Source organism: Macrotis lagotis, chromosome 3, assembly GCF_037893015.1.
Source record: "Macrotis lagotis isolate mMagLag1 chromosome 3, bilby.v1.9.chrom.fasta, whole genome shotgun sequence".
Taxonomy (NCBI): Eukaryota; Metazoa; Chordata; class Mammalia; order Peramelemorphia; family Peramelidae; genus Macrotis; species Macrotis lagotis.
In genome coordinates, this window is record NC_133660.1 from 302,841,170 (window position 1) to 302,868,038 (window position 26,869).

General features: G+C 32.6%; 2 protein-coding genes across 2 annotated transcripts; one reads left to right on the forward strand and one right to left on the reverse strand.

The window, feature by feature from the left end:
• Window positions 1–282: 282 nt before the first annotated feature.
• LOC141519666 (olfactory receptor 4C11-like) lies at window positions 283–1,194 on the reverse strand. The gene has a single exon (XM_074231841.1). The coding sequence runs from the start codon at window positions 1,192–1,194 to the stop codon at window positions 283–285; it is 912 nt and encodes a 303-aa protein (XP_074087942.1).
• A 15,795-nt stretch (window positions 1,195–16,989) lies between these two features.
• LOC141517042 (olfactory receptor 4C12-like) lies at window positions 16,990–17,916 on the forward strand. Its single transcript, XM_074227977.1, has one exon. It carries the CDS (start codon window positions 16,990–16,992, stop codon window positions 17,914–17,916), a length of 927 nt encoding a protein of 308 aa, XP_074084078.1.
• The last annotated feature ends 8,953 nt before the right edge of the window (window positions 17,917–26,869 follow it).

The following is a 26,869-nucleotide window of genomic DNA, read 5'->3' on the forward strand; positions in this document are numbered from 1 at the left end:
TAATTGTTTCTAATTTTAGGCATCAGGAAAAAGCCTAAGTAGATAATATCATTTCTCTATATTGATACAAAGCATATTAAAAGCGGTAAAAGTTAAAAATCACTTTTAAACATCTATTATGTTGCAAGGACTAGGTCAAGTATTTTACAGATATTACCTCACAATAATCCTGTTACTTCAGAGTTATATTTCTTATTTTACAGTTGAGGAAATTGAGGCAGAAAGCTGTTAATGACATGTAAGGCATTAGGGAGAGGAAGGCTATGTATGATACTTGTCATGCTAACTTGTTCTTTTACTCCATAGCTTCTTCATAGCAGTTTTTACTTCTGCATTTCTCAGTGTATAGATCAATGGGTTGAGTAAAGGTGTCCCAATGGTATAAAATACAGACACCAACTTATCCACAGGAAAATTAATTGGGGGGCGAGCATACATAAAAATACAAGGGACAAAGAATATAATGACCACAATGATGTGAGTGGTACAGGTGGACAAAGCTTTTCGCTTCCCTTCTGTACTATGATTTCTTAGTGAATAAAGAATTAACATATAGGAGGACATTAGAATTGCAAAGCTCACCATGCATACGACCCCACTATTGAAAAGAACCAATAATTTTATCGAGTATGCATTAGTGCAGGCCAATTTCAACAAAGGCTGTAAGTCACATAAATAATGATCAATCACATTAGGACCACAGAAGGGTAAACTCAATGCAATGAAGATCTGGCTGAAAGAATGCAGAAAAGACCCTATCAAGGCCAATATTACTAAATTCCCACATGTCTTCTGCTTCATGATGACTGTGTAATAGAGAGGCTTACAGATGGCCACATAGCGGTCATAAGCCATGACGACAAGAATCAAAACTTCCATACATCCAAAGAAATGTGATGCAACTAATTGGGTCATGCATTCATCAAAGGAGATAGTCTGTTTTTTAGAGAGGCTGTCTACAAGCAGTCTGGGGGCTATATTACTAGAGAAACAGAAATCTGCAAAAGACAGGTGGCTAAGAAAAAAATACATGGGAGCCACAAGTGTGGGACTAGTCTTGATGGTCACAATGATAAGTAGGTTTCCTAAAACAGTTGCAGAATAGAAAACAAGGAAAATGACAAATATGATCTTCTTTTTCACGGGATCTTGGGTCAGTCCAAGAAGAATAAATTCTGTCACGTTGTTTTTCATTTCTATGTTTTTGATGAAAATGGAAAGAATATATATGAGAAGTAATCATTGCATAAACAGAAGAAAGTATCAGAAGGAAAACAGATCTAGAGGCCCTATGTTACAGAATAATTGTCTTTGTTCAAATATTTTATTGTACATATATTTGTACCTTTATAACTATTACAGGGAATATTACTAATAACATATACTTGCCATAATGTATTACAATTCACCCTCCTCATTTCTCTATTGTCTTTTTGAAAGATTACATTTTGTGTCAATAAACGGTCAGATTATGACTCTCTAAATTATCGAAATTAGGACTTGGTGAAAACTGACACTGTCTTGTGTATTTCTTATTAAACTGATAGGGTCTGTCTCATTGTTGCTATTATTATCACTTTTCTCATCCCTAATTCATAAGAAATGTACCCCAAATATGTATCTTTATAACTTATAGTCATTTTTTCTATTTCTGATCTATACAGAAAATTGGGGGGGGGTAGTTCCTCTTTATTGTCATTTCTTCCAGTGCTTCAATATATTATCATATACTCTTTTAATCTGTTGTTTTAATGAAAAGAATTCCTAGTTATGTAAATAATTAAATGGTATATATTATACAGTATACTCACTTTTTTTATTTTCAGTCTAGTTTGTAAAAAGCCTTTATAAAATATAGCACATTGAAGTGAACTAAATACGCCAAATGTGGTCAAACTTGGTCAAAGAGAAGTGTGATTATCAAGATCCTCATTTTGGAAGTAAAATCTCCTATAATTCAACAAATATTTTAATATGCATATGTAAGTAAATGTTTATAAACATATTTAATAAATTGTATAAATTAATGCATACATTAACATAGGTGTAGATATAAATGTATCCATATATTAATTTATACATATTTGCATGTATATAATATCAATTCACAAATCAATTAATTTATAATATTGCATAATTTACATTCCATTCATCTATCACATTCATTATCCATTCATCTATGATCATATCAAAATAGGAAATAAGTTTAATTTCAAATAAATTGAACTAACAGAACCTCTTTGTTTCCAGTTCATTAATACCTATGTTGGGAATGAGCACAAACCATCCTTTAATAATCAATTTTGCCTATCCTTCATGAATTCAAGAAAACTTCATTGGATAAACTATCTCTTTCTATTTTAATAAAAGCTTTGTTTATTTCATCCAAAAGGCAAGACAATGATATTTTAAAAATTACATTTGCAGTGGGCTTCTTTTTCATTAAGAGGTAAAATAAAACACTTTCACAAATCTATATCTGGAACTAACTATACATAATAACATGTTCAAATTTCTCATTTTATAAAAAAGGAAGAACCTTTGTATAAAGAGATTTTAAGTGAATTTTTCAAGGTCACTTAGGAAGCAAGGGAAAGAATCAAGATTCATATTTGTTATCTCTAACTTTAAATTTGGCCATCTTACTAATTTACTATAGTGTTTTTTCAAGTAAATAAATTATTTAATACAGTTCATTAATGGTAAAAAAATATGAGCAGACAACTTTCAAGTGAAGGATTCAAAAAATGTTCTAGATAAATGTTGATTAGAGGAATCAAAATTAGAAGAATCTTTAGGCACCATTTTATACCCACCAAATTAGCTAAAATAATGAAAAGACAAATGAACTTGTATTGGATGAGATGCTGACAAATTCAGACTTTAATTTATTGTGGAATTGTGAATTGATCCAACCAATTTGGAGAGTAATGTGGAATTATGCCCAAGCTATTATAATAATACCTATTACTTTTGACCCATCAATACTAAATGTATGTTCAGTTTCCAGAGATGATTAGGGAAAAAGTAAAGATCTATATTTTCTAAAATGTTTTAGCACTTCTCTTTGTGGTGGCAAAAAAATAAAAACTTGAAATATCAGTATGCCCAAAATTTAAAATTAACATATATGATTGAGATAGAATAATACTGTTCTGGGAACTGAGATAGTAGCCTAATACTATAGAAAAACATGGGAAGCATTGCACAAAATAAGAAAGAGAAAAATGAGTAGAATGAAGTGAATATTGTATATAGTAACTAATATTAGTTTAAGAATCACTTTAAGCAAAATTGTCACTTTGACTATTATAAATACTCAAGTATGAAGAACACATATGTAAAGATGCTATCTTCCTCCAGAGAAGGGATTAATAGTTACAAATATATTTAGAAAAAGTTTACATATGTATATATATATATATATGGAAGTTTACCCATAAATGTGTGCATATTCACATACATATCTGTATTTCTGAACATATATTGGTATATTTATACACCTATTAGTGTCTAAAAGTATCCATCTCTAGGATGGTGAGGGGAGGAAAAAAATGAATAAATCTGAAAAGACTAGTCAATTTCACCTAAGAGTTATAAGTTTATCTACAATCATCATTTTATGCTCTGATATGATAATGCTTGCTTTATTTCAAATATTAAAAATACATTTATGTAATTATTCTATGTAATACATTGAGAATTATCATATTGTCTATGAATTGAATATAATTGTATTTATCCTGATTAACTATATTGACTCTCTGAATTTGTTACTAGGAGAAAATTATATTAATATGAGTGATTCAAGAGAAGACATGAATAATTTTAATATTAAATTTTATAGAGGCAGCTAGATGGTACAAACTGATAGAGTACCAAAACATAAGACAGTATAGCTCATTTCCCGAGTTTCAATCTGGTCTCACACACTTGTTCTCTTTGTAACTCTCATTAAGTCACATAATCTTGTTGATATCAATTCCTCAATGATAAAAATTACTTGGAAAAAGAATGACACAGATGACAATTACAGATGAAAAAAATGCCAACAATGTAAGCAAATCATAAATGCAAAAGTTTTACTCCCATTTTCAAGGCTTGTGAAATTTATTAGTAAATAAGGCAAAACAACCCCCAAAATTTCATTTTTTACATTCCTTTCTCCATTTGATCAATTCTCTATTCCAGAATATAATTTTTAGAAAATTCTACTGATTAGAGATCTTTTGAAAGAATTAAAAAGTCAGAGAATGTTATAAAGAAAGAGATAAAATTGTGGTGATCATCATTAAATTTCACTCTGAAGATCACTTGACAGTGACCCATCCAAGAGATATTTAGATACATCCTTATACCATAAACACTTCATAGTTCCTTAAAAGTTGTTTTGCTGTTGTTTTGTTTTGTTTTTCTTCCAAGTAAAACTAGCAATTTAGAGCACAAGGATCTTGAATTATGTCCCTGGAAACAATTCCAAGATTTCTATGATGACATATATAATAAAGGAGGAATAGATTCTGATTTTCCTATTTAAGTGACCAAGACAAGGTTCATTTTGAAGAGATTATTACTCTGTTTAAATTTATCATTTAAGCAAAGCCAGCACTCTAAGTAAACTGGCATATCATCACTTCAGTTCAATCTCATTCACTCTATTATTGTGTATTGGATCAGTGCTTTCCCCATACTAAAGCATTCCCACTCAATTATGTTTCCATACCTTTTTTGTGAGGAGACAATTGGATTGTGTCCATTGCTTTGCTGATGACTTTGCTTCCCAATGCTTTACCAGATGCTGCAAATCATATTTTATTCAGGTCATCCTAGGATTTATTGGTATGGAACAATTTCATAATATTTTGTGCTGTGCTTAAATTGTATACCCAAATTATTGAAAATTAAAAAAACTTAAAGCAATAATGTCAATAAAAGCTATATTTTTTTAAGATAATGAGGACAAAAAAGGAAAGGAAGAGCAACAAGAACAAGAACAAGAATGTGGAGGAAGAGGAGAAGGAAAAAAGAAAGAGAAGAAGGAGGAGGCTTATAATGATTTAATAAAGTTTTGGGGAAAGGGGATAATTTGTTGCAATGGTAAACAATGTTTCTGAGTCCTTTTCTTTATTCATCTTTTTCATTTTCTATGTTATGTTTCAAAAATCATAATATGAAGATTTTTTAAGAATATATTTTCATATTTTTGATATTTTCTTAATTGTTATTTTTTCAGTCTTTATTTTAAAACTTTGAATTGGGATTTTTCTCTTTCAGGAAAATAAAATAATTCAATAATTCAATAGTTTTATGTATCCCTTGATTGTATCCCACATTCCTTGGACAGTAAAAAGAAAGACACAGAGAATATAGAGCCCATTCAAGTAGGTGCATCTACTTTTGAAATCATGAAATTAACTGCTAAAATTGCAAAGAAAGAAACAGAGACCATAGTTATATTTTCAGTTATCATAAATTATATTATTTTAGGTAACAAAGCAATGAAAAAATTACAAAATCCATGGAAACTAAAACTGACTCAGGGAGAAACTTTATCCAAATCCAAGGCTGCACAAGGTTAAGTAGTCATAAAACATGTCATTTTATCAGCAAAATTCATATTGTCCATTAAACTGAGAAGCATTTACTTCTCCCTGAAAGAATGGGAGTCTGGGGATCACTTGATGTTTAATTTGAATGATACTTTTGCAAGCAAATAAATTAATAATAAATTATACTTTCAGTCAATAAAAAAATTATTGGACTTACCTTGAAGTATGTTTTATCTAGAATCTTCAAAATGGAGGTTCCTAACTTTGATGGTAAAGGAATCAGAAACATTTTGTCTTCTAGTTCTCAAAATTTTAAAGAGACAAAGTAGTAACATGGATTGAAGCATCTACTTTTTCATTTGTACAAATTCTCCAGTATACTTTGATCTCTGCCAAAAAATGACCAAAGTGAGTGACTAAACTGTCAGATCTTTATATCAAACATATTAAAGTTTACGAGTCCAGAAGACTGCCCCTGAGTGTCCAGGGAAATAAGAGAACTCCTCCATGGGAGGGTGGATATCACCAAGTCCATCTGCTGTTGGTCAAAACAAGAGCCAGTATCTCTTCCAATTAGTGTGAGTTTATCCAGTAAAAGGCTATTTTTCATTTGGGAAATAAATCTTTCATTTATGTTTCCTTCCATTTTGGGAGTAAAATAGTCATTTTACATTACAGTTACATGGGTCAAAGGAAAATAAAATGGTTCATGGTGGAAACCTGCTAATACCAGGTTCTTATCAAAATAGCACTCAATCTATTTTTGACAGGACTAGTGGAAAATTTCTTAACTTATAACTATTGCAGTATAATTAGTTTCTCTTAATTCTATGTGTTTTTATTTATGTGTTATTCTGAGATGCCATCAATAAGATTCATCAGACTGTCAATGAATTACAAAAAGAATGGCAGTTCTAGAACCTGCTTTACCTCTTCAGTCCTAAGAAAGAAGTGATTGGATTCCAAGCACTTCTATAATAAATATTAAAATATTTTCACTATCCTCTTCGTTACCATTTTTCTTTTCATTGTCCTACAGTTATGACCATAATATTCTTAGTTAATGCATAAGGATTTTAGAATCTTAGAATAGGAAGTAATCTTAGAGATCAGAAAGTTTAATTTCCTCATTTCACAAAAGGAAAATTCTGGTCCACACAAATTTGGTCATCTAAAAATGTGTGATAGAATCATACAGGAGTAAACTAAAAGTCATACTTTGTAAACCTTATTGAGTTATACATTTTCATTGTTACGACAAGAAAAAAGTGATTTGCTAAAAAAAAAATTCCATCTTGAATGTATAACATTATATTGTTTTTGCTTTGTTTTTGTTAAATTTCTTTTATATTTTTCATGAACTTTCAGGTGTAATGATTAGACATTTTTATTTCTTATATACCTAGGATATTATAACCTATTTAGACACTAGACCTGCAGTTGCCTAATTTTACTTACTCCCTTTAAGCCAAGAACTATGTTCTACTCAAAGAAGTTGCCTGGCAAAGCACTGGTGAATGAATCTTTTCAGACTGAGTGTTTTGTCACTCTTATGAAGACCAGCATAGTTCACATAAACTTTTCAAATATCGTTGGAAACCATTGCCTCTTCTCTTATGTTCTATAATCTGAGATGGACTTCTCTAAATCCATAGCAAATTATATTCTCCCTCTCTTGTCCCTTGTCCAAACCTTAACAAAGGTCATTTCAGATTCTTTTAATGAACTACCTTCAAGAATTCCTCTCCTCCTCTTACATGCAATTCAAACACCATCATCTGTATTTTCTGCACTCTCAAAGTCTGCTGTCCCTTTAACCATTCTACAATGATCTTGTTATTCAAAATTTTATAGATCTGTGATGTAGCCATCCTTTAATTTGTTTCCTAGAAATAGTCCACCGTTTTCATTTAATTTAATGATATTACAGTATAAGAAAATTAAATCATCACTATCCTACAATCCAGCCCTTTGGTTCTCTTTGTCATTCAGTATCAGACAGTTCATAAAAGGAATCTCTTTTTATTTTAGGACCTGACAAGTATGTGATTTATTAAGCGAATAATTTACCTAACATAATAAATTTTACAGTTGAGTTACTTTTCTTTTAAAAGTCTTCTCTGATAAAGAGCTCAGAGAACTTTGCTAGTATCATATTCACTTTTAGTGTAATCGTGATGTTTAGTTTCCTATGAGGAAATAAAAATTTTATTTAATATCTAAAATTTGCACACTTGCTAACATGACTTAAATGTTAGGGGAAAAAATATCAGTATAAAAAAGTTCAAACTCAGATTTGATTTTTCTGGAAAAAAAATCTTTATTATTCAAAGTCCATGTGAAAAAGAAAGAATTTTCTACTTGTTTTTAAAAACTTTGGGGTCTTCATTGTATTGTGAGGTGACTGGTATCAAAAGTAGAAATCTGATTACAGGGCGGATATGTGGTGCAGTGGATAAAGCACTGGCCCTGGAGTCAGGAATACCTGGGTTCAAATCTGGTCTCAGACATTTAATAATTACCTACCTGTGTGGACTTGGGCAAGCCACTTTACCCCATTTGCCTTGAAAAAAACCTAAAAAAATCTGATTACTAATGATTGGCCTAATGAAATGCTAAATATGGTGCAAATCCACCTTCCTTTGCATTTTCTTTCATTAATTTTCTATATAGTCTTGACACTTTGTTCCTATTTATTCCAGCTTTGTAAAGAAATTTTTTTTCTAACATGATTGGTGAGTCACTGAATAAATAAATAATTTAATTTGGGCAGAATTGTCATTTTTATTATATTAACAATCTACCCCTGAGCAAATGACACTATTTTCAGTGGTTTCAATTTTGCTTTATTTGAGTGATAACTGTTTTGCCACTGTATTCATTCATAGAGTTTCTGGATTTGTCTTGGGAAATAACTTCCCAGGTAATTTATATTGTCTACAGTCACTTTAAAAGGAATTTGTGTTGTATATCTCTTGCTACTAGGCTTTCTTGGCAATATAGAAATACTTAATCATTTATGTTGGATTATTTTATATCCATCAATTTTGCTAAAATTGCTAATTGTTTTAAATAGTTTTGGTTAATTTTTAGGATTCTTGAAGTATACCAACCTACCAATCTGCAAAGAATAAGAGATTTGTTTTCTCATTACATATTTTAATTCCTTCGATTTCTTTTTTCTTCTCTTATTGATAAAGCTGACATTTCTAATACAATATTGAATAGTAATTGGGATAATGGACAGCTTCATTTAACACCTGATCTTTTGGGGAATGTCTCCAGTTTATCCTCAAAATATGTAATGCTTGCTGATAATTTTTATTTGCTACATAGCAATGTAAGGAAAGCTTCATCAATTCTTATATACTCTCTCATGTTTTAATAGGAACAAGTATTTTGTCAAACAGTTTTCCACAATTATTGAGATAATTATATGATTTCAGTTAATTTTTCATTGATATGGCCAATTATGAAGATTATTCTCCTGTTATTGTAGTATCTGGTATAAATCTGGTATAAATACTATTCATCTTAATGCTAACTTGTTAAAATTTGCTAAATTTTAAATTAAAACACTTTCATCAGTATTCAATAGAATTTATTGGTTTATAATTTTCTTTGTCTGCTTTTAAGTTTCCTGGTTTAGGTATAAGGCCATTTTAGTATCATAAGAAGAACTCTGTCACCTAATTTTTCAAATACTTTTGGAACTATTGTTTTTTAAATGATTGATAGCACTCATTTGTAAATTCAGTTAGTTCTGGAAAGTTTTTCTTAGCGTGTTTATTGATGGTTTGTTCAATTTCTTTTTAAGAAATGGTGTTATTTAAGTATTGTATTTCACCTTCTGTTAATCTGGTCAGTTTATATTTTTTGTCAAATATCCAACCATTTAAGTTATATTTTAATGTTTGTTGGTGTACTGTTAGGCACAACAGATCTGAATTATTACTTTAGATTCATTGATGGTCACCATTTGAGTAATTTTTGATATGGTAATTTGGTTTTTATTTGCTTTTTTGAAATGAAATTAAACAAGGGCTGATTTATTTTGGATTTTTATAAAATCAATTCTTAGTTTTATTTATTAGTTCAATGGCTTTCCTCTTTTCGTTTTGCTAATTTCTCCTTTGATTTTCCATAATTTTAATTTTGTATTTAATAGGAGTTTTTAATTTGTACTTTTTCTAGCGTTTTAGTTGCATGTACAATTCATGTATCTTCCTTCTCTCTTTTGTTTACTTAAGCATGGTGAGATATAAAATTTATCCTAAGAGTTATTTTGTGTATGTTTGGGTATGCCTCATTATTTTCATTTTCTAAGGATGAAATTATTGATTATATCTATGATTTATTGTTCAGTTTCATCAGTTTAAAATAAATCTCACACGGTTCTTGTGAATGTTCTCAAATAATGTATATTAATGATTTTGCAAATATAAATTTTATTTAAATGATCAGTGAGTGTAATATTATAGTCCTATGAGTCCTTGAAAGGAGATGTTGTTAAATCCTATGTAATCCTGATTGTAACATTACAATATTTGAATTCCTTCCTTCTGGTTCCATGTAATATTTTCTCATTCATGTATGACTTCTGGAATTTGGATATAATATTCCCGGGATCTTTTATTTTAGAATGTCTTTCAGGAGGTGATTGATGGAATCCCTCAATTTTTACCCTCTGGTTCTAGGATATTAGGAAAAATTTTCCTAGAGAATTTCTTGAAAATTAAGTCTAAGCTCTTTCTCTGATCATAACTCTCAGATAGACCAATAATTTTTAAGTTGTCCCTTCTGGACCTGCTTCCCAGGTCAGTTCTTCTATCCATTGAAAAATATTTTCTTCTTATTTTTCATTCTTTTCATCTTTTTTAATTGCTTCTTGATTCCTCACAAAATCATCTGCTTTCCTTAACTTTGTTCTATTTTTGAAGGAATTATTTTCTACCAAGAGCTCCTATCTTATTGGCCTTACCATAACAAATATTTTATCTAGAATCTTCAAAAGGGAGGTTCCTACCTTTGATGGGTAAAGGAATAAGAACCATTTTGTCTTCTAGTTCTCAAAATTTTAAAGGGACAAAGTATTTAATGTGAATTGAAGTATCTACTTATTCATTGGTACAAATTCTCCAGCTTATACTTTGCTCTCTGCCAAAAATGACCAAAGTCGCTAAGCTATAAAATATTTATATCAAACATATTAAAGTTTATGAGTCCAGAAGACTGCCCCTAGTCTCCAGGGAAATAAGAGAATTCCTCCATGGGAGGGTGGATATCACCAAGTCCATCTACTGTTGGTCAACAAGAGCACGTATCTCTTCCAATTAGTGTGAGTTTACCCAGTAAAAGGCTATTTTTCATTTGGGAAATAGAGCTTTCATTTATATTTCCTTCCATTTTGAGAGTAAAAAAAATATTTTACATTACAGTAACATAGGTCAAAGGAAAATAAAATGGGTGATGGTGGAAACCTGCCAATTCCAGGTAATTATCACAATAACATTCAGTCTACTTTTGACAGGGCTAGTGGACATGGGGACCATAAATTTCTTACCTTATAACTATTCCAACATAATTTGTCTCCCTTAATTCTATGTGTTTTTATTTATGTGTTATTCTTAAATGCCATCAATAAGATTCATCAGACTGTCAATGAATTACAAAAAGAGTGGCAGTTCTAGATTCCACTTTACCTCTTCAATCCTGTGAAAGCAGTGATTGAACTCCAAGCTCTTCTATGATAAATATTAAAATATTTTCACTATCCTCTCCATTACCATTTTTCTTTTCATTGTCCTACAGTTATGACCATAAAATTCTTAGTTAATACATAAGGATTTTAGAATCTTAGAATAGGAAATAAACTTAGAGATCAGAAAGTTTAACTTTCTCATTTCACAAAAGGAAAATTCTGCTCCACACAAGTTTGGTCATCCAAAAATGTATGATAGAATCACACAAGAGTCCATTAAAAGTCATACTTTGCAAACCTTATTGAATTATATATTCTATTTGTTAAGACAAGAAAAAAAGTGATTTGCTAAAAAAAAATTGCATCCTCATTGTATAATATTGTATTGTTTTGCTTTATTTTTGCTAAATTTCTTTTATACTTTTCATGAACTTTCAGGTGGGACTCTGTCAAAGAACTTTTATACTATTTTGAAGACAACCAATGCTTGTTTTTCCCCTCTCTACTCTCTTTAAAATAAGAGTCTTTCCAGTGAACCTGGGTGGGGGGAATCATTTTTATTAATTCCAATATTTTAACCAAAGGACTATAAATATCTCATTGTATATGAAAAGGAAATTATTTTTCTAAGTGGTGGGGAAAATCTGGTGAAACAAAGTTGGAGCTTGCCACTCATCATTTAATTAAAAAAATAATCTTTTCCCAGATGATGGAATGGTATATAGAATGGGGGATTTAGGAACTCATTCCTTGAAAATTAAATACAATGCATGCGCATTCAGTGAGTTTACTGTGTAAAGAAGTTTACTAGTTTTGAGAAATAGAATTTAATATACTAAATATTATATGACCTCAAAAATATCATATTCTATGTTGAAGACAACTAATTAAAAGATTAGAAAACTTAAAATATGTACAAAAATGCAGAGACATTCCTAGAGAGAAAGACCTCTCAAAACTTTAGGAAGAGAGAACATACAAGATGTAATGAAAGAAATATTTAGCCTATGATTTGAAGGAATGTAGGTATTTTATGAAACAGATATGAGAAGGGAATGCAGTCCCACCCTATGGAACTCCTTGGTCAAAGGCATTTAGCAGAGTGATGGAAAGCCTTTTACATGAAATAATGAGGTTGACTCTGTCATGTTTTCTATTCTATGATTGAGCATATTAAGGATAATAATGCCAATTATGTCTAATAGAGTATATTAGAAGTTGCTTTTAATATCAAACAGATTAATTGGGTTTCATTATTTTTATATTCATTTTTGATATTGTGTTGTACTATATTTTTCTGTATTAACATTATGGTGACTCTAAAGGTTGTTGAATGGGAAATGGCATAATCATCTATAATGTAAGAATATCAACATGTAGCAATGTGTGTATACAGTGGAGAGTGAAGAGACAGGGAACATAAATAGAAGATTACTCCTAATAAGTATTAGAAATTAATACTTTTCCATATTTGATTATATTTAATAAGAATGAAAAGAAGAATTGTGGAGTTAGATATAACAGTTTGGCAGCTAATTTTACAATAGTGGGAAGGGACAATAAAATCAAAAATTATTCTAAGTAAATTAATCTTTAGTACTGGAGAGATTCTAGTGAACTCAACATAATAGTAGTTCAAAAACAGATAACATTGGGGAAAATACAAATTCATTTTTAGTGAGTTGAATTCAAAATTACTATAGCACTTCAAGTTAGTCCAGAAGTAATTTGATCATGAAAGATTTAATTTCAAAAGTGATTAAATGTAGTTATGTATATCATATGCATACCATAAAAGATTTAATCTCAAAAGAGATTAAACATAGTTATACATATCTGAGAGGAGTCATCTTAAGATGATAATTATACTCATGAGGACTGATGGAATCATCATGAGAGTTTTTTGAGAGACGAACTAAGGAAGCCCTAGATAGAATATTTTTCATAATGTGTACACAGTTGACAAAAAGAACAACATTGTTCTTGGAAGGCAGAGAACAAATGTGCTACAAGAACAAAGAAAGATCAAAGAATTACCCAGGTAGGAGAGAAAACAAGATCAGTGTGAAGTTTTCAAAAGCTAAACTTGATTTCTGAATTATGATAAGGAATGGAATTAGATTTAGAAAGGAATACTTGACCTTCCTTCATTGTACTTTAATCTAGGAAAGAATGTACCCTACCTTGGACAATTATATAAGGATGACACACTTTGATGAGATTTTGTACTACCTAATAGAATAGCCTCCAGGAGGTTGAATATTTTATTTGTTCTGGTTTAAGAATAAATATCCTAGCCAATCCCCCTTAACTCCTTTATAAATATTCCTTTCTCCCTCAGCTCCTGGGGTCATCTTAGAAATATTGTCTCCACCTAAAGGTTTATGAGTTATCTTGAACACATGATCTGCACCTATGGGTTTCATGGTAAATCCTAGAGAATAAAATTTCAAGCTTAAACTTAATTTTTGTCATTTTATTTTAAACCTACATTTTTTTTGGTTAACAGTAGAAATATTAAAAGCTGAAGAATAAATTAAAATTGGAAGCTAAATTCTTTTCTTGGGGTATAGGGTAAGTATTTGAGTAGTCTTATTTTTTAAGAAAAATAAACTTGAAAATATATTAGTGGAGTGAAGGAAGTATATTAAAGATAAGAGAAAAATGAAAGAATAATCAGGCAGCAAGGTCTCAGGGCAAATGGGAAAAGGTGTGATTAAGAGTTTAAGTAAAAGGCTTTGTTTTGACCAAGAGAAGAAATACTTCTTGAATAAGGAATGAAGAGAAGGAGAAAAATGGAGAAGCAGATGAAGAGAAGGCAGTTTGATGTCTTACATAGGGGTAAGAAAAAAAAATTGTTGATTCTTTTCAAATCACAAGGACAGGAAAACATAGAGTTCAACCTTGTCTTTTGGGGAGAATATGAAAACATCTTAAAAGCTAATTATTTTTCCTTATAATTAAATAATTATCATTTTGTTCCTGGAGGAGAACTTTGTGTTTAATAACTTGTTAAGTGTGGGGTTCTGGTAGGGCAATCTTCTTGCACAGCATATTTGAATTTATTTTTTCAATTTTATCATTATTTGAAAATGAAGGTGGCTAAAAAGTGAAGTTTCCAATATGTAAATAAATAATCCTCTTCACTATTTTTGACATAACGAAGTTCTGTGTCTTTTCATTTTAGGTACTGCAAATTCACAATGACAACATGAACCTGCACAACATTTGGGAATCTATTCTAGGCTTTCCTATCATTCTATCTATTGGTGGAAAAATAATATAGCAATTAGCTTTCTTGGCACTGAAGTTCTCTTTAGTCATACTTCCTTCTCCACAAAGTTTTCTTGAAGGATTTCAAGGTGGGAAAGATACAAACATGTCTCCTATGCTTAGGAATTTTATTGGTTTATTTATTTGTTATTTTGATTTTTGCAAGGCAATAGCATTAAGTGACTTGTCCAAAGTCACACAGCCAAGTAATTATCAAGTGTCTGAGGTCACATGTGAACTCAGGGCCTAGGCCAGTGCTCTATCCACTGCACCACCTAACTGCCCTTTAGTTATTATATTGGAAGACGCACTAAAATGTTCATATTAGATTATTAAATTTCAAGGTAATGTCAAGGTCTTCAAATAAGGATGGGAAAAAGTAGAATGAATGATACAAGTTGCATCAGGACAATGTGTCTGCTAAAGCCATTTTATATATTTGCTTATATTTGTCAGTTCTTTGCCATAAGCACTTTAACGGCCCTTTTGAAGTAGTAGCTGAGAGAGCTCACTGCCACATTCCTTAACTTCCTCTCTATCACATAAAGTATGGATGATTGTCCTTCTCAGAACCAAGGCAAAAATCCACTCTGGATTTTTCCATCCTTTCCAAATAAGAGTAGGTTGGACCAGAAATGGAGCCCATATATATATACATGCCTCAGAGTCTTTCTGTATGGTTTGTAAATATTATAAAACTGATCAAGCATAGAATTCTATTAAGCTTAGTTTTCCCTTAGGTACATGTAACCTTAGAAGAAATGTGACCTTCCACAAGTCTGTGAAGGACTGAGAAGTGTTACACTAGCAAAACAAACTCAACAAACAAAAAATATACATACAATTAGAAGACTTGGTGTTACTTCCTGGCCCAGCTACATCTTAGTTGTCTATTTAAAAAAGAAATAAATAAAACTCTTATCCAAATATAGCACTGGAAAAATGTAAAATAGAGAGTGATGATACAAAGTATTTCATTCAATGAATAAACAAACATTCAGAAAACATAAATATTTGCCTGTAGCTAAATAGAATAACTAAGATGTGCAGTGGATATATCTCCAGACCTAGAGTCAGGAAGATTACCTTCTGAACTCTATCTGGGCTCAGGTACTACTAGCTTGGGACCCCAGGCAAGTCACTGAACTGTGTTTGGTTCCTTATAGACAAAATGAGCTGGAGAAGGAAATGGTGAACATATTGACATCTTTGTGTTGCTGAATGGGGTCACAAAGAGTCAGACTGAATTGACTGAAAAAGAACAATGAAAATACACGGTAACAAAGCTACTTTAAGTTTTAAACCAGAATTGGTCTTTCATTACACACAGAATCATAGAATTTCTGAGTTGAAGGGTATCTCTACAACCATCTATTATAGTCTACATACAAACTAGCCATATAGAAATTTCCATTATAATATGCTGCTCAAGTGCATAGCCAGTGGGTTACCATTCTGAATTTGGTAACTCACCACAGGGAAGTAATCTGATCTACTAGAGGCTAGTTTTCTTATCTCTACAATGGCATTATATTTTTGTTAACATATTCAAATGGTTTCATAATTTCTTTAGAGTACAGCAAAATTTAAAGTATGATAAAGTATCACATGTCCATACTGTTGTTGGCTAGAATTGATCCTTGAATTTTCTTAAAAACTAAATATTGGTCCTAATTTTTATAGATTATAACATTTTCAATTCTTACTTAGTCAGTTGTTTTGTCAAAAAAGACATAGTTTGTTAGGAAATAGTATTAGTTTGTACCTAATTTAAGCTAATTCTGTTGAGTTTCTAACCAGCAACTAGGAATTTCATTCTTGTGATTTCTATACACCAGAAATCCCACATAAACTTCTGTTGCAAAACACCTCACTTGGATGCTATCCCCATTTCATCAAAATAAAGATGTTTAGCAATAATATTTATGCAACGCATTTCCAGAAAATGAATTCTATTTTTCTATTGACTTCTATTATAAAAGCAGATATAATATAACTGTCAGAAGAATTTTCTTAAAGTGAATTCTATACTTCATGAATAATGCTTCAAAATCTTTGTCATGTGGCAAAACAATGCATCCTATCACTCACTCTTTGCTTAACCAGCTGTTAGTTCCTTCTAAGTAAAATTAGCTTGAATGAATTACTTAAATGTTTTGTGTAAATAAATTTTTTTCACCCTAGAAAATGTACTTTTTTAAAGGACAGCTATTCATCTATTTTTCGGTCCACAATATCTTCCATATGTTTTTTTACTAAATTCTTGTTGATTGATTTTAATGAATTTAAGTGAATCAAAAAAATAATATATGTCTTCTTTACTGTTTTATAGGTATACTGTCAAAAGGAATTTCCCAGGGCATTTAGAATGCTTGAAATCTTCAGAAAGTGCCTACATTTAGAACTATCTATATGTCATTAAGGTAATTAGAATTTACAACTGAATTCAACATCTTTAAAGATCAGATGGCATATAGAAATGTAACTGAATTTGTTCTTTTAGGTCTCTTGACAAATCCTGAGATGCAGAAAGTTATATTTGCTTTATTTTTAATCACTTATATTATCACTGTCATGAGTAATATATTTATTTTGATCACTATCATCTTCAGTCAGACACTGGTCTCGCCCATGTATTTTTTTCTAGCATTCTTGTCTCTGATAGACACTTTCTATCCATCATCAATGGTTCCCAAAATGCTTATGGATTTGCTCTGTGAGAAGAAAACTATCTCCTTCAATGCATGCATGACCCAGCTTTTTTTAGAACATTTCTTTGGAACTTTTGAGATTACCCTGCTTGTAGTAATGGCCTTTGACAGATATGTGGCCATCTGCAGACCTTTACACTACACGACAATAATGAACCACCGCCTTTGTTGTTGCCTTGTTGCATTGTCTTGGACAGTGAGCTTCCTGCATTCAATAGGACAGATTTTCACCATAGTCTGGCTTCCTTTCTGTGGGCCCAATGTTATAGATCACTTTATGTGTGATATTATTCCCTTGATTCAACTTGCCTGCACAGACACTTTCCTCGTTGGTCTGTTAGTTATTGCCAATGCAGGGTTAATTTCAATGATTAGTTTTGTTGTTTTGATGATCTCCTATGTTATTATACTGCATTCTCTGAAAAGTTACAGTTACTCAGGGAGACGCAAGGCTCTTTCTACTTGTACCTCCCATATCACTGTAGTCATCTTGTTCTTTGGCCCTTGCATTTTCATGTATCTGAGACCAGTAACTACATTCCCCATGGACAAAACTATAACTGTGTTTTATACTCTTGTCACCCCCTTGTTAAACCCTCTTATATATACAGTAAGAAATGAAGAGGTAAAAAATTCAATGAGGAAGTTATGGGGTAGAAAAGTGTTTTCAGATTATAAATGAATCTAAATATCAAGAACTCTGTTCATTTTTGTCAATATTTTGGGAAGTCTTCTATTTTCCTTTAGAAAAATTCAAATATATTTAAAATATGAGACTTTTCTCAAAAAGACTACACATGCTTTGTAAACTACTGCCATCATTTTCTATGTCAAATTCAAGTTTCTGCTTTCTGATTTTAGATAGAGATTCATGGAAATGTATGTACTGGAAAGATACTGATCCATTAAAAAGTAATCTCATGTCTGGACAACCTTGTACTATCTAGATGTGAATTATTATTTTACAAAGCAAGCCACTACTCAGTTGTATTTGTTTTCCAAATGTGTGAAAAGAATTAAAACTGTTGCTAGATCAAAATCATTGTGAATGCAGCAACCATCTTTTATTATTATGTCTTGTGGCATACTTTGCAAATTTCATTCACACACATAGATACACAATTTTATTACATTTCTATATTTATTAAATCTTTATATATTGGATGATGTTGGATTAACTGCTATAGATGCTATAGATAATTTCATTTCTTGTCAACTGTCACAGAATTCCAGAGAGCTAAGAATATCAAAATACCAAGTGTAACTCCAAGTGTAACTCCAAGATTGTGAAAATGATCTGAGAAGGCACAGCATTGCTAATGGATAAATTTCCCATTCTTAAAACATTTTCATTTGTAGACCACATTGGACAGTATGGTGATGCCTCTTGTCCCTTCCTCTGAATAATATTTAAATCATACATGCAAAATTGTATTCAGAGTCTGTGGATGATTATTTTAGACAATCTCAAAGATTTTTTTTTATCTCCATCTTTTAAGGTATGTGTGTGTGTTTGTGTGTGCACATGCTTATATAAGCACATTCATGATCATGTTTGTATCTATGTGCTCATGTCTTTGGCAACAGCTCAAAGTCTCCTGAAATCAAGTTAGATGTTTGAAATAGAGGGATAAGTTTGGGTATGGCCATCTATTTATTGAGATAAGATATGATACTTTAGAGGAAAGACCATGCAGTGTGAAGACATTAACTAACATATTGCTCTCAATTGTTAAAAGTTCTTTCTTGTGATGGACCTTATGAATATAAATAATGGAACTATAGAAATAATGAGAGACATCCTCACGTGTAAAATTTGATGAAGAATTGGGTGAGAGAGTATTAATAAGACAACTCCAATTTAATAACCAGTCACAGACAGCTGAAGAAAAACTATCTCACTGTCCTTTAGTAGCAGCTCTGTCAATTCCTGGTTCCAAGGTATTTGGGAGCATTTTTATACATGGATCATTTTAACTAAGGTAGGAGTGATCTGAGAATAATTTGTTTTTTTTTTCATGTTTACAGATAATAAGAGGGCCTTTAATATAAACCTGAAGGGGTGGCAATTTAAAAATAAATCCTAGATCTTTAAAAAAAGAACTAAAAATATGTCATTTTATGTGAATGAGGGAAAAAATGTGTGAAAAATGTGATGACTCATGATTGGAACTTAACATTATTATACTCGTGAGGACTGATGAAATCATCATGAGAGTTTTTTGAGAGAGGAGCTAAGGGGACCCTAGATAGAACATTTTCACAATATGTACACAGTGGACAAAAGAACAACAGTGTTCTGGAAAGGCAGAGCCTGAATGTGCAAAGAGCACAAAGGAAGATCAATGTCAGAACTACCCAAGTCAGAGGAAAGCAAGATAGCTCAAGGTCACAGAATTCAATTCAGTAGAAAGACTCAGTAGTGTCAAACTATAATAATCAAATTAACCAAAGGTATATCAAGTTTATTTTTTTTCAAAAAAAAACTCATGGTTTTATTTATGTCTTTAGGTTTTTTTCTTTTGCTTTTATTATTTTCTCCTTTAATTTTTAGGATTTCTAATTTGGTATTTAGTTAAGGCATTTTTAATTTGTTCTTCCTCTATTTTTTTAGTTGCATATTTAGTTCATTGAATTCCTCTTTCTCTAAGTTATTCATGTAAGCATTTAAAAATATATCTATCCCTTGACAGCTGAGTTGAGTGTATCAAATAGGTTTTGGTCTGTTCCTTCATTATTGTCATTATCTTGGATGAAATAATTCATTTTTCCATAATTTGTTGTTTGATCGACTCATTCTTTAAAATGAGGTTATTTAGTTTCCAATTAGCTTTGGGCCTATATCTCCCTGGTCGAATATTGGAAGTGGTTTTTATTGCATTATGATCTGAGAAAGATGTATTCACTCTTTCTGCCTTTCTGAAATTGATCATTAGGTTTTGATGCTCTAGTGCATGGTCAGTTTTTGTGTAAGTGCCATACACTGCAGAAAAAAATGTATTTTCCTTTCTATCCCCATTCACTTTCCTCCATGGGTCTATCATACCTAGATTTTCTAACAATCTATTAACCCCTTTAACTTCCTTCTTGTTTATTTTCTGGTTAGATTTATCTAAATCTGAGAACTGAAGGTTGAGATCTCCCACCAGTAGAGTTTTCTATGTCATCCCATAACTCATTCAACTTCTCCTCTAAAATGTGGGTATACAACTTCAGATTTTTGTTTCTTTGATTTTTAGGTTTTTGCAAGGCAAATGGGGTTAAGTGGCTTGCCCAAGGCCACACAGCTAGGTAATTGTTAAGTGTCTGAGACTGGATTTGAACCCAGGTACTCCTGACTCCAAGTCTGGTGCTTTATCCACTACACCTCCTAGCCGCCTTCAACTTCTGATTTTTTAATTCACTCTGCTATTGGCTTACTTTTTAAGAGGGAGCTTATCCCATTCACATTCAAAGTTATAATTAATAACTCTTTATTGCTCCCCCATGCTAACTTCCCTCTGTTTTTATTTTCCCCTTTTTCACTTTATCCATATTTCCCAGTAGTTTTTTCTTTTTTTTAGAAAAATTTCATTTATTTTGGATTTAACAATTTTCTCCCTAATCTTGCTTCCGTCACCCACTGAGAAAGCAGTTTTTGAGTATTTACATTGTTTCCACGGTATGCATTGATCTAAGTTAAATGTGATGAGAGAGAGAAATCATATCCCTAAGGAAGAAACATAAAGTATGATATATAGCAGAATTACATAATAAGATAATATTTTTTAAAAATTAAAAGTAATAGTCTTAGGTCTTTGTTCAAACTCCACAGACACCCCCAAATTGTGCCTGATTGTTGTGCAGATGGTATGATCAAGTCCATTGGGGTTGATCATCACACCCATGTTGCTGTTAAGGAGTGAGATGATCAGAACCAGAAGAACAATCTACACCCAGTATTTTTTTTTGAATACCACCACTTTCAGTGTTTTTCCTTCCTATATCCAAACCCCTCCCTACTTTCCCCTTTCCCATTGCCCCCTCTTCCTTCCCTTCATTCTGTTTCTTCCCTTATTCCTCCCCCTCCCCTTTTCTCCTTTTAATGCTTAAAAGGTAAGATAAGTTCCTTAACTTAATTGAGTGTATGATATTAACTTTATGTTATATCTGATGAGAGTTAAGATTCAGGCAGTTCTCACCTCCTCACTTCTTCACCTCTATTCCAGTAGGACCTTTGTACCTCTGAATATAATGAGATTTACTCCCTTCTGTCACCTCCATCCTCCTGTCTCTTTACTATCCCTGTTTTGAATGTATTGTTTTCAAATCATACTATATGAGTTACAGAACAGTCATGAATGTCCATCACTTCTGGCTAAGTATTCTTTCTAATAGAGTTACAATTCTCAAGAGTTATTAGAGTCTTTCTCTAAGGCAGGGATATAGCCAAGTTCATCCTATTGGATTGCAATTTTTTTCCTTTACCTATTTTTAAAAATCTTTTCATGGGAAGCTAGGTGGTGCATTGGCTAGAGCACTGGCCCTGGAGTCAGGAGTACCTGAGTTCAAATCTGGCCTCAGACACTTAATGATTACCTAGCTGTGTGTGGCCTGGGGCAAGCCACTTAATCCCATTGCCTTGCAAAACAACTACAAAAAAAAAATCTTATCATACATCTCTTGGGTCTCCTGTTTGAAATCCAAATTTTCTATTAAGCTCTGGTGCTTTCCTAAGAAAAATACTGAAGTCTCCTATTTCATTAAATAGCCATCTTTTCCCCCTGAAAGAGAAGGCTCAGTTTTGCTGGATAGTGAATTCTTTGATGCATTCCAAACTCCCTTGCTTTTTGGAACATTGCATTCCAGGCCCTTCAATCCCTTAATGTTGATGCATCCAGGTCTTAGTGTAATCCTTACTATGGCTCCTTGGTATCTAAATTGTTTCTCTCTTGCTTCATGCAGGATTTTCTCTTTTATCTGAAATTTCTCTAATTTGGCTACAATATTCCTTGGTGTTTTCATTTTGGGATCACTTTCTGGAGGTTATCGATGTATATTCTTTCAGTATCAATTTTACTCTCTGATTCCATGACCAGATGGTCAGGGAAGTTTCCCATCACTAAATCCTATGATAATAAGTCCAGGATTTTTTTTTCCTCTTCAATATTTTCAGGAAGCCCAATGATTTTTAAGTTGTCTCTCTTCATTCTATTCTCAAGGTCAGTGGTTTTGCTGATGAAATATTTTACATTTTCTTCTATTTTTTCTATTTTTTATACTGTTTAACAGATTCTTGTTGTCTCATGAAGTTGTTAGTTTCCACAGACTCCATTCTTTTTTTTAGAGAAGAATTTTCTTCATTTGCCTTTTCCAGCTCCTTTTCCAATTGGTCAATTCCAATTTTGAAAGAGTTTTCCATATGATCAACTGAGGTTTTGAGAGGATTATTTTCTTTTTGCATTTGTACAATTGAATTTTCCAAGGATTTGTTTTCTTGTTGCAAGGTATTAATTTTCTCTCCCAAATTTTTCAATTGAATTTTAAACTCCTTCCTAATTTCTTCAAGGAAGTCCTTCTGTGCTGGAGACCAAATCATATTCTCCTCAGAGGTTCTAGATCTCTCTGAGTTAGGATCTTTGTCTTTGAGGTAACTTTCAATGGATCCCCTTTTCTGCTGACCTTTTTCATTTTCCTGAGATCTTGTTGTGGGTAAGGGACTGGTTCATGAAAGCTTGGTTTTAAGATCCCTTAGAAATTTTACTCACTGGGTTTAGTAACTCCAAATAGGCCTGAGAGTAGGAAGTGCTTATTGCTTTTTCTGGAGTGTCTGTTACCTTCATTTGAGGCGCTCTCCCTTGGCCTGGAGGGGGTGGGCATGTTACTGGATACCTTTATCCTTGAACAATGTGGGCTATGCCCTGTGTCAAGGTAATTAGTCTCCCTATTCACAGCTGAGAGAGCTCTGTTGCTCACACCTGAGCCTGACGGGGTGGTGGTGGTGGATGTGGGTTATAATTGTGTCTGTTCTGGGGAGAGGACTTCCCTAAAATGTAAGTATGGAGTTTGAGGTCCTCCAGACCTATCCAGGGATAGATGTCTGAAACTTGCCCTCCAGCCCTACCAGACTTCTCCACACCATTAGTCCCACAGTCAAATCCTCCACACCCCAGTTGACTCTTGGACCTCGGCTTCCACAGTCAACACCTCTGTGGCTGACCTTAGCTCTCACCCCTACCAGCATGGGATCCCCCAAAACAGACCTTGAGGTAGAAATTCTTCTCCTAGCTTCTTTTTCCTGTTTTTGATGGAATTTCTCTTAAGAGGTTTGTTTCCTATTAAATACGAGGGAAGATCAGGAGACTTGAGCACAGGGCCTTTCTGACATCTTGCCCAGAAGTCTATGGTAAGATTCTTATTCCTCTGTTGTTTGTTCATTCCCTCAACTTATGACTTGATGTTAACTCTTTACTAATGAGAGACTCTGCCTCCAGGCTGGAGGACACACTGAAGATTTTTGCAGGTTTTTAGAGACAATACCTCAATTCCTTCAAGGTCTTATGATAGACTCTGACTGCTCTCTTGGCCTGTTCTCTGTTATATGCATGAACACAAGCACTTCCCTCTGTCATGGAACCATAAGGATAGTCTCTGCTCTACTATGGTGGTATGGGGTCCAAGACTAAGACCTGGATCTGAGTGTGGTCAAAGAAACAAAGTTCCACCCCAAGGACAGCAGAGAGACCTCTATAATATACCTTGATACCCTTACAGTTTGTGGGCTGAGCACTCTGGAAGCAGCTACTGGGTGGCTCAGCAATTCTACTTCTTGTTCCTTTGGTGGGACTGTGCTGCAGCCCTTTCCAACCCCAGTGAAACAGAACCTTCCTGGGGATCTACTCAGTTGTTTTGGACTGAAAAACTGTTAGTGTTCTGCCAGTTTAGAATTTGATTAGATCAGGGTTTAAAGGTATTTAGAGTGGTCTGGAGGAGAAACTCTAGGATTCTCTGCCTTCTTTTTTTTAAGGTTTTTGCAAGGCAAACGGGGTTAAGTGGCTTGCCCAAGGCCACACAGCTAGGTAATTATTAAGTGTCTGAGAGTGGATTTGAACCCAGGTACTCCTAACTCCAAGGCCACCTAGCTGCCCGATTTTCTGCCTTCTTTAAGCTATCTTGACTTCACTATTTATTTCTTTGTAATATTCAAAGACCTTTCACATATCTAATTTTAGCATATTCTGGGTGAGATAGATGGTACTGTGGACAGAATACAGGCTTTAGAGACAGGGGGACAGGAGATCAAATTTATTCTCAGACACTTGATTCTTACTGACTATGTGAACTTGGACAAGTCACTTAACCCTGATTGCCCACTTGTTGGGCAATCTCCAGTCATCCTGATTCATATCTGACCACTGGACCCCAATGGCTCTGGAGGAGAAAGTGAGACTGGTGGCATAGAATAGTGCCCCCTCACTCAAATCCAAATCATGTGCTAGTCAAGGCATCACCTCCCTGATGCTGTGGGCTTCTTCAAAAATGAAGGACAATCACTGGCATGATAAAGTATTTTTATTCTCTTTAGATTTTATGATGTTTATAAATTATTTTTCCTACTATTTATGTATTGCTGAAGCATATATGTGTATATATGTATATATATATATATATATATATATATATATATATATATATGTATGTATGTATATATAAAACCATCCTATTTGGGAATAAAAATGGGAATAAAATGAAAGACTTTTATGTAATTTTTGTATAGTTGTTGATCTTCCCTCTCTAATTTCTTCTCTCAAAGTTATCTTGAGATCATTTGAAAATTTGATGAGAAGTGTTGTTATAAATTATACATGTTGGGGCGGCTAGGTGGTGCAGTGGATAGAGCACCAGCCCTGGAGTCAGGAGTACCTGAGTTCAAATCCAGCCTCAGACACTTAATAATTACCTAACTGTGTGGCCTTGGGCAAGCCAGTTAGCCCCATTTGCCTTGCAAAAACAAACTAAATAAATTAATAAATTAGACATGTTCACAAATGCAAAATGTAAGCAACTATATATTATAAAAGAAATTGATAATTTTAATAGCCAATTATTCAAAAGAGGATAGGAAAATGCCCTTATTGACATATGAGCAAATGGAATGAGGTTGATTAACAGATAACTTAAAATTTTGTATTTACAGTATGTTCTGAAAATATCTGATGGCACCACCTCTCAGATTTCAGCAGTATATAAACCATATTGACATTCCCTAAACATTTCAAAATTTCTATGGCTTCCAAGTTGCCATTTTCATCGTTTCTGTAAAACACATACAAGTATTCATTTTAAAAATCCCTTTTAAAAAATAAGGATTTCTTTATCTATTTAGATTTCTACTTAAAATAGTTTTGCCCCAAATTTAGAAGAAACATTGTGTCATAACCAGTTTATTACTATACAAAAACTTTTTGGAAATGTCATGAAACTCATTTTATTTACTCCACTGTGTTTGTCCAGTTGCAAAAAAGAGGTGTATTTTTTTCTTTACTTGTAAAGGACCCACCCAGAATTTCATTATACACTGTACATTCAGGTCCTTCACTTCTTTCCATTATACCTAATGTGTGTAGATTATCTCTGTCAGAATGCAGAGGAGATTTTAACTAAATCAACCCTATCATAAATGTGTAATGCAATGCTTTCTCTCTCTGTCCTTCCTCCTCCTCCTCCTCCTCCTCCTCTTCCTAGTGGCTATATATCTCTGCTTAGCTATCTATAATCATCTGTCCATCCATTCATCTGCCTATGTATCTATCTATCCATCTGACAACCCATTCACCCATTCATCAATACATCCACCCATTATCTATCTATCTATCTATCTAAAACTATATAGGTCTATCTATATCTATCTATCTATCTATCTATCTATCTATCTATCTATCTATCTATCTATCTTTCTTTCTAACTACCTGTCTGTTTGTTTGTCCATCTTAGTTTCTTATGTCAATAGCATATTCCCCATTAAACATCACTCCTCCCAGGAAATAAAATTGTCCTAACATTGTTTTTTTTTTTTTAGATTGGAGTGAATAATATCAACAAACTAAATCATGGCATTTGCATCTTTGCAGATGTTCCTGGAACTCTTTCAAACATCAAATACATAAGAGGAGACAAGAAAGGATGTAAATTTCCTATGAATCTTAGAACTATATTTACATTGTTGCCTCATCTTACATAAAGATGCACCATTATGGAGATAAAAGTAATAACCATAATTGGAAATAGCAAACATTCCTAGTATTCTCATTATTTTGACACTGTTTGCAGATTATGATAGAAATCATTAGTCTTTCCTGTATTAAAGTGTTTATATATTACCCTCCTAATTTAAGGCATCAGGGACAAGTCCAAAGAGATAATAATTCTTTTCTATATTGATCCAAATCGTCCTGGAAGGGATATAAATTAAAAACCATTTATTAAACAACTATTATACTGCAAGGACTGGGTCAAGACCTTTACAGATTATTACCTGAAATGATCCTCACAACAGCCCTGTGAGCTCATTTTATCATTTAGGAAACAGGCAGAAGGCTGTGAAATGGCATGCAAGACATTTTGGGACAGGAGGGCTATGTATGCTATTTTCCATG